Below are 9,542 nucleotides of genomic sequence, written 5' to 3' on the forward strand. Positions count from 1 at the left end.
ATCTGCATTCACCCCAGTTTGGAGACTTCTAACAGAACTAAGGGGAGAATCAGGCTGAAACTCCTTGACCTTCACCCTCTACAAACCCACCATCTTGTTTTCCACTTTCACGGAGTTTCACAGCAAATTTGCATAGAATGGGAGAAAGTATAAGAAAGAACACTTGATGCTTCCAGTGTAGAGAACGGAGAGGACTAGTTTTTCATTTTTTTGCTTTGTTTTCCTTTCCTATCCAACAGTGGGATCTTTCTGCGCTTGTACCAGTTCTAACAATAACACCTACTGGTGTTTGCGGACAGTGAATGAGACACATAATTTTCTTTTCTGTGAGTTCGCCACTGGCTTTCTGGAGTACTTTGATATGAATACAGATCCTTATCAGGTAGGAGAATATGTTTTTATTTTAGAAAGATTGTTGGAAAGAGAACAACCAGGACATGAACTTCAATCTGTCCTCCTACCTCTTCCTCCCCAGCTCACAAACACCGTGCACACAGTAGAACGAGGCATTTTGAATCAGCTACATGTGCAGCTAATGGAGCTCCGCAGCTGTCAAGGGTATAAACAGTGCAACCCAAGACCGAAGGGCCTGGAAATTGGTAAGGACAAGAATCGTGTGTTTTTCTGTATTGCCTAGAAATCTCTTTGTGTGACCAAGTTTTCTGTCTTTGAAATATCTACATGCATGAAAACATATAGCTCTGGATATGTATATGGAAATTTCCAGGCAATTCCAAACATAATTTGGTCTCTAAGTTTAGCTCTGGGTGCACAAAAAGCTAGCCATCAAAAGATTTGGTGAAGGTGGGTGCGGTTGCACACGCCTATAATCCCAGCAGCTCTGGAGACCGAGGCAGGGGGATCATGAGTTCAAAGCCAGCCTCAGCAACAGTGAAGCCCTAAGCATCTCAGTGAGACCCTGTCTCTAAATAAAATACAAAATAGGGCTTGAGATGTGGCTCAGTGGTTGAGTGCCCCCGAGTTCAACCCCTGGGACACCCCCTCACACACACACAAAAAAAGTTTGGGTGATTTGGTGTTTTCTTCCAATCTCTCCCTCAAGTCTATGTGATTAGTAAACTCCAATGCCTGATAAAGCATCCATCAGAAGACAAGACAAAACTGAGGATTTCTTTGCTATTGCTGTCAGCAGTCATAAAATACTCCCTAAGAAAATCAGAAGACCCTCTTTTGTTAAGGGAACTTGGATGGAAACACATAATGCCCTATTTCTGTTTGTCATAGTTTGGGTTCCTCCCCCAGTTAAACTCTTGTCTGTAATACAATGAATTAGATTTCTTTTTGCCAAGAGTTCCCATATGAAAATAGAGATATCTGAGCAGTGTATTCCCTTGGGATCTGAAAGTATAAGAGGGTCTGTATGGAATCAGCCAAGTGTTCCGTCCCTGCTCTGCAGTGTTGAACTGACTTCTCCTCTGGCTCATGGAGATGCAGTTCTCTTTCAAAATCAGCCCCAGCTTTTTACCAGTTTATGAGAATACACACTGCTTCTCAATATTTATGTAAAAATTTAAAGATCAGCTATCCAGAGAAGGAAAGAGAAAGAACTGAAGTTGGTAAGGACATTGGTATAGAAGAGTCTGACAACCCCAAAAGAGTAAAGAACTGGACTCACAGGCATTTGGGAGCAGTTTGCAGGAGCCGTTTTTATGCAGCTGAGTTTTAAACTGTGTCTGTGGGTCCCATGCAGAGCCAGCATCCTCAGAGTAAAAGTGGGAAGCTCTCTGGGCCATACGACTTGAAGGGAGAAAGGGGGCCCCCTCCATCCTTCCTGCCTGTAATGTCCATCACTATGGGATCCTAAAGTTTTCTGAGTTGTGAGCGTCCTATAAGAAAATATAAATCCAGTGAGAGAGATCACATCTCAGTTGTCAATCAGCAGTTCTCAGTTAACACTTAGTGAAAATCAGTCACTAAGCCAAGAGAGGGCGGGGCTTGCAGAATAGGTCCCTTGGTCACTGACCCCTCTCAGCTCAAATCTTTTCAAATATCCTGCTTATCTCACGACCTTTTCCTGAAATCTTACAAAAAGAAGAAAGGAAAGAAAGAAACAGCCCACAAAGGCCTGGAATCTAAGCCAACTATTAGAGGCACTAGAAATATTACACCCAGATACCTCTCCCCAAAAGAACATGACTCTCTAACTCACTGGTGATGACAGAGCAGCTCTACTTGGTGACATCTGATAAAGTCCTTAATGATGAATGACGTGCCAGGTGGAGTCCGTTATTGCTGCTCCACTTCAAGTCATCTACCTTCTAGACTATTCCTAAGGGAGATCATTATGGGTCCATTTTTCAAGTGTTTTGTCTGAAAAAGAGCCCAAATTTAACTTCTACTGAGAATTATGTGAACTTCCGGAAGTACTCATTTCACTGCTTTTAAATGAACTCAACTCTATTTTTTCATGGCAACTGTGACTTTTTTATTTTTTAACCTTAAACCTTTTTATTTGTAGCTTTCAGTCCTCATTTCGAACCCCTCTAGTAGAAAAATCTCTGGATTTTAGCACTCTGTATTTAACCCAATATGTTTCTTTCTAGGGTTTAGATGTTGTGCATGAAAAACTACATAGTGAATGGTTTTATAAGTTCTCAAGCTAACATAAATCACTCTTGTATTTTCCTATATCAGGAAATAAAGATGGAGGAAGCTATGACCCACACAGGTATTCACATTTTTTTTTTATTCTTGGAAACTTCTTTTCAATAATTGCATGTTTTCACCATTCAAACTAATTTCTGCTTCTTACCATCTCTTGGAAGATAGCTTGGAGTGCATGCTTTGTGTCTTGTTGGAACTGTCTTCTTCATCACATTTGGTCCCTGGTTACAGATCTTTTGCTTTGCTTTTAAATCAGTTCAACAACCCAGCAAGCTGCATCTCCAAGCATTTACTCACCCCCCATGCTTGTGTGCTTGTTGGGTGATGCTTTGGAGCATGGAATGATGTGAAATGGGAGAAACACAGACTGGCCTTTCAGAGCCCTGGGAGAGAGTGGGAGATCTCTTCTCTTTGTAGTGACAATTAATTTGATGAGAGGTTTCATGAAACCATTAAATATTTTTATTAATATAACATCGGTAACACGAAAGGACTAATGAGAAATTTAAGGACATTCTAAAGCTGAACTTGGAGTAAACCAAAGGAATTTCCTCATTAATGGTCATTCAGTGGCAAAAGCAGCTGTAATTAGGAGAACATGGAAGGCTCTGCAGGGTGGTGGTGAATTCACAGAAGGTGCCGGAGCTAAGGGCAGGATATCTAGAGTCAAAACTCTGTCAAGTCTCAACATAGCACTGAGACACATGAGCATCATAAGCATCCAGCCTTGACATCTTCTCCCCCTTCAGCCACATCTATCCCTTCCTACCTCACTGTGCTCTGGAGGGGGGACCCACACATGGAATGTGTGCCTTGGTCACCAGGAATATCAGCCATTGCACAGACCTCAGGAGGGTCAATTAAAGGCATGCCATGTGAAGAAGATGGGGACTGTCCTTGCCACCTCTTCTGAGGGAACATTGAGGCAAGGATGTGCCAGAATCTTTATTAATGAATCCTCTTAAGAGAAAAATTTCTGCCAAAGAATCATGGACTCAGTCAGCACCATGCAGATGGATATCTTCTCAGAAAAATAAAAGAATATTGCCATTTCAGGGGACCCTGTTCATCCTGCCACCTCTCCCTCCATCCTTCTGAGCTAGGGTCTCAGATTTCTCCTTTTAGAAGCAACTGGTTTGTCTAACAAGAAGCTAAATGACAATAGGAAGGTGTTGAAGAAGATGGAAACAAACCAAAGAAACTGTTTTGAGGATATTTGATAGTCATTATGCATCTCTTCTATTTTCTCTCCCATTTTTCTTCTTTCTTTTACTCCATCTGTCCCCACATCGACCCTGAGTCACCTCCCCCTTCCAAGTACATTTAAAAGATTCATACACCGTGACTATTTTCCCTGCTCCCTGCAGTCGCATTCAGACATTTCTGAAGTGTAACGTTATAAAAGAACCTAACACTAAATATTGACTTCACAGTTATGTTTTAATGCACTCTGTTTTACAGCTGAGGGATTTTCAGTCTAGCATCCTCTTGCTTCTGTCATGAAAGAGGTGAAAGGGTAATATTAGCAGGTAACTTACGACACACACCAGTCAGAGCTGAGTCAGTTATCTCCATGAAGTCCTTCCTGGACAACTGAAATGAAGGAGGTTTAACTGTACTTGGGGTGCAGTTAAGGGTCAGGCATCTGGGAAAGGATGCTCCCCTTTCCTGATCCCTGCCACCACCACCCAAGGAGCTAAATAATCAATTGCTTTTGTGGTCACTCTGACACAGCTTTGGCAACTTCAGATTTGGGAAGCATGTGAACAAGGGTGACAGGATGTTACTTGTTACTTTTCTTTTTCTTTTGAAGCTCCTTACAAAAGGCAACTCTAAGGATACTCTACAATTCAAAATAACTGGAATTTCCAGACTCTACCTTTTCATAATCCATAAGGTGAACCATCTTACAGCAGATGTTCACCATGGCAGATACATCTTAACAAGGGAGTTGCTAAGAGGACATTTGCCTTGTCAATCAAACCTGGGGACTCACTGGACCCTACATGCATGTTGAATGTGGTCTTGCCTTTCATTGTGTCTTGTTGGAACAGATGCAAAACAAGCCACTGTATATGTGGAGCTAGCAGAAAACCTGTATGTCTGGGTGGCGTTTACCAGTACAGGGCCCTCCATCCATGGCACACCACTTAAGCCCACTCAAAAGCCTTAGTTCCTTAAGACTTTGTTAGTTTAAAAAACTAATTAAAATGTATCTTAATCCTAAATTAATGAGAAAAATGATAACTATCAGATCTGAAAGATTTGGAATTGAAAAGCTCAGCAGAGTATTATAGAAAATTTATCATGTACAATGTGAATTATAAGTGTTTTAAAACTATCTTCTTTTTATAGATTTTCACAATTTAATCTTCACATTTATTTAGAGGGTCTTCAAAAAGCTGTTACCTCTTTTTGTTTTTGTTTGTTGACTTGTTTTCATAGTTACAAAGTGTAAGAGGAAAAGGAAGCCGAAACGCTTTTCTTATGCAGTCTTTTTCCAGTAAGAAAAAGTCATGGCACCCACAACTTAGGAAATAATTTTTAGTTTGATTTGTAAGCAATAACTTCTGTCTTGCAAAATAGAGTAGGATCAACAGGGTGATAGGGTATTTATTTTCCCTTTTGCATTTGAAAGTCACCATTTCTGGTCTTTGATGTCTTAGAAGAGTTTCTGGCAGTCATGGCTGTGGGCCTACTGGCTGTAAGGGGAAGTTTCTCTCTCTCTCTTTCTCTCTATCCCCTCCCCGCCCCCCCCGCCCCCCCCCCCCCCGCCATGAACTACCAGTTGTCCTTTTTCAAAAAGCTGAGGCCAACTAGTTGTCCTATCTTGAGCTGATCAGTGTATGACTATGAGGTCTAGAGGGCTTCTTCTCCTCTTCTCTCTTCCTGTCTCCCTGGGAGGTCAATCAGTAGACCTTTTCCAAAATCTGAGGTCGACCAGTTGTCCTATCCTGAACTGGTCAGTGTGAGACTATGGTGAGTAGTTTGGGGCAGCCTGGCTCTGGCAAGACTGCTTCAAGAGCCTCCAGGCCAGGTGACCACATGGAGCTCCACCCTCAATAACCAGACCATCCACCTTGCTTTGGTTTGTATTGATTCATCTCTCCATAGAACAACAGTTGGTTCTGATGATGGATGTGGGTGACATGGTTATACTGCACTGTGGTTATAAACACAGGGGCTGGAGACAGTCAGTCTTCGTTCAAGTCCCAGCCTTGCTGGTGAGCATGCTGAGAGTAGCACGGCATGCAGCAAGCTCCAGGAAGTGACGGCTGTTATTAGGAAAGTAAAATACAGAACATTTTCACAAAAGAAACAGTGTGCTGAAGAGGGTAGAGACACTAGCTCATAGGACATTACCATATTTTGTGTCATTAAGGAAGAACTACAACTCAGTTTGAGAACCAGGTGTGTTCTTGAATCTTTCTTAATGGATTCACAACCTTTCTGTTTCGAGGGTTGGGGGACAATAACTACAACTTGAAATCATCTAGATTTAGCCTAGAGATGCTCTCTCCAGAACAACCCTACTCAGACCTTTGCTCTCTGAATAAAGAACCTCAGAATGGCCCAAGACAAAGGCTTCCTTTTGTGAGCTGGAAGAACCCAGGACAGGGACATGGGCGGTTTAGGTCTTAAACATGCTATTTTGATTTTTCAACATGCTATTTTGATTTAACTTTACATTTACAGAAAACTTACAAGAATAGTTCCAAGAAATTTTACCCTACTTGCTTCATCATTTCCCCTTGTTCTCTCTGCCCCTCCCCCCATATTACACACTTTTCTTTTTCTAAATCAGTTTCAAGTAATTTGCAGACATCATACTTCTTTATATAAAAATGCTTTAATATATATTTCCTCAGAGCATCTTTTTACATAACTGCTGTAAATTTATTGAAATCAGGTAATTCAGTGTTGATAGGTATCATCCAATCTACATTATATATTTAAATGTCTCCAATTGTCTCAAGAATGTCATAACTATCGTTTTTTGGCTTTTCTTTGTCTGATCTGGAATCCAATCCAGAACCATACGTTGCGGTAAATTGTCACCTCTTTTCAGTATCACTTCTTCTGAAACAGTTTCTCAACATTTTGTCATTGGTCATGACATTTTGAAGAGTACAGGCCAGTTGTTTTGCAGAGTGTCCTTCAGTCTGAGGTTTGTCTGATGTCCCTCATCATGGGACTGGAGTTTTGCATTTGGGGCAGGAATACACCTAAAACAACATCGTACCTTCAGGGTATCTCATCATGAGCTGCATGACATCTGTTTGGTGGTGCAACCTTTGATAACTTGGCTAGAGTATGGATCGGATGGCTAGGTTAATCCTCTGTATAATTGCTATTCTTCCTTTTCAATTAATAAGTAATTCACCTACTAGCTTTTGCAGACAGTCTTGATTCTTCCTTGTTAACATGATGACTGCAATTGTTGATTTTTTCATTACAGTTGGTCCTCCCTTTTTTTTTTTTTTTGGTACTGGGGACTGAACCCAGAGGTACTTAACCACTGAGCCACATCCCCAGCCTTATTTTGCATTTTATTTTGAGACAGGCTCTCACTAAGTTGCTCAGGTCCTTGCTAGGTTATGGAGGCTGGCTCTGAACTAGCAATCCTCCTGCCTCAGCCTCTCAAGATGCTGGGTGTCCCTTCCATTTCTTAGGTAGTGTTCCATGATAAAGAAGTGATGTCCCTTCTTACTTCTCTATTTATATCCATATGGAATGGTAAGTCTTCCTTTTATTCCATGGATGTTCTTTTGCTATCATTATGTCTTTTAAGGATCTAAGTGTTCCAAGTTCAGCCACTGGTGCCTTCTATTGGCTTCAGTGTGCTGCTGGGTCATCCCCATCATTCTTGAGCACTGCATTGCTTTCTAGCTCAGCAGCTGTTCCAGGTTCATCTTGTGCTTTTGCCCCCCAACATCTGGAATCAGTTGTGTCTCCAAAGTCTCCAGTTCCTCTTAGAGAGGAGTGGCACTTGACCAAGACTCACACAGTCTCACATGCTCTCCTGGTGACAGAGTGACAGTAAAACTCAAGTCTTCTGATGGGTAGGACGGTGCCAATTCCAACACCAACCATGTCTACATGGAAAAGCTTTTATTTGTTTGCTCTTTATTCTTTCCATTTTTTCTTCTCTTTTTCTGTACTGGGAATCGAACCCAGGGATGATTTACTACATCTCGCAGCCCCTTTTTATTCTGTGAGACAGGGTCTTGCTAGTTGCCCAAGCTACCCTCAAGCTTATGATCCTTGCACCTGGGCCTCCTCAGTTGCTGAAATTGCAGGCGTTCACCACCACACTGGCTTTTTTTTTTTTTTTCAATTTTTAGTTGTCACACAATTACCTTTGTAATTAAGGCTACTCCTTGATTAGGAAAAAATACCTTTTAGTGTTCTATTTTGAATTGATTTGCAGGGTCAGTTGCTTGTCCATTTAAGTAGGAAAGATGTTTTGCACTAATGAGACGCCTTTACCTCTCTCTCCACAGAGGACAGTTATGGGACGGATGGGAAGGTTAATCTGCCCAGTCTCACAGCAGCCATGAGCTGGCAAGGCCTGGAGGAACTATACAGTGTGAACGAAAAATCTATAGGTACAGACTCAACTATAGACATAGTCTGGTTGACTGGACTAATGACTTGAAGGGTATAGATGGAGTATTTGCACTGCTGAACAGTCACTCTGAGCAGAATAAAACAAGTCAGACAAAAACTGCTCAAGGTGATGGGTTCCTGATTGTCTCTGCTGAGCTCTCTACGCCAGTGGATATGGCCTCTGCAGAGTCAGATGAAGGCCCAAGTCGCACAGTTGGGGAAGAACCTCGTTTGACCTTGCCAGCCAAACCTTCAGACCTTGCATTTGAACCAACCAACATTAAGTCTAGAGAGTAAACTTGAACGGAATAATGACATTCCAGAAGTGAATTGTTTGAATTCTGAACACTGGAGAAATGGTAAAACTGAAAAAATGGATGGGGAATGAAGAGGTCACTCCTTTCTGAAAGTGATTTCAGTAGCAATGGTGTGACAGAGTTGGTGCACCAGCCCTACCCCCAGGCTGCAGCCCATATCAGCAGGCATCGGAAAGAACTTCCCCAGGATGCTGGAGAAAAAGTTTTTGACCATCAGTTTTATCTTCCTTTGCATTCTGTGGAGCCTCTGTTCATCAGACCTTCAACATGTCCATCATGGACCAGTCTATTCATTCCAGCAGAGCAGAGAGGATGGAGAAGAATCACACAAAGGAGAGCTTACAATCTAGAAGGCAGTGCCTGCTTTCCACTCTTCTGATTAGATGAAACTATTACCTTATCCTAAATGCAGTATTTTTTTTAACTTTTTATTAGTAAACTAATAAGGGCAATCATAGCTACCAACATTCCAAGCAGCCCTGGGTACCTTTGTGCAGGAAGAGTTAGTGTGCAAGTGTTGTGCACACAGGGACTCATCAGAATTCATTATTTGCCAAGAATAGAAAGAAAGGTTGGGTTTTTTTTCTGTTTGGTTTACCTTTTGGTACTAAGCCAGTATTATCTTTTGAGCATTGTAGGGACATGCATATATAAATGTTACCCAGTCAAAATGGCTAAAACTGTGCCTTTCCAAGCTTCTAAAACCAACACCCTTGGTGACATTGTGCTGCCAGCATAAGGAAGTTTTGATTCATTTTGAGCCACTGGAATTTTTCAGTGTCATCATTGTGGATTCAATTATGTTGCACTTTGAGATTGGAATGCCATGTGTATTTGGTGCATTTAATTTGTTTTACAGATGTATCACAGACACACTGGTTGCTCTCAGTGTGACACAGTCAAATAGATCCCCCAGGATGACACACGGTATGGATCACATATTGTTTAACATGCTTTTGCCAGAAAATATTGCATGTGTTTTACCTCGAC

At 41.6% G+C, this 9,542-nt stretch overlaps 1 protein-coding gene across 5 annotated transcripts in view; it reads left to right on the forward strand.

The window, feature by feature from the left end:
* Positions 1-8,884, forward strand: part of Sulf1 (sulfatase 1) — a 175,404-nt gene extending 166,520 nt beyond the window's left edge. For all 5 annotated transcript variants that reach the window (XM_005322934.5, XM_078017147.1, XM_078017146.1 and 2 more), the window contains 4 exons: positions 240-382; positions 476-599; positions 2,656-2,689; positions 8,130-8,884. In XM_005322934.5, the coding sequence (XP_005322991.1) occupies positions 240-382; positions 476-599; positions 2,656-2,689; positions 8,130-8,160 (332 nt within the window). In that variant the 3' untranslated portion in view covers positions 8,161-8,884. The remainder of the gene's footprint in view (positions 1-239; positions 383-475; positions 600-2,655; positions 2,690-8,129) is intronic.
* Positions 8,885-9,542: the final 658 nt, after the last annotated feature.

Source organism: Ictidomys tridecemlineatus, chromosome 7 (genome assembly GCF_052094955.1).
Source record: "Ictidomys tridecemlineatus isolate mIctTri1 chromosome 7, mIctTri1.hap1, whole genome shotgun sequence".
Taxonomy (NCBI): Eukaryota; Metazoa; Chordata; class Mammalia; order Rodentia; family Sciuridae; genus Ictidomys; species Ictidomys tridecemlineatus.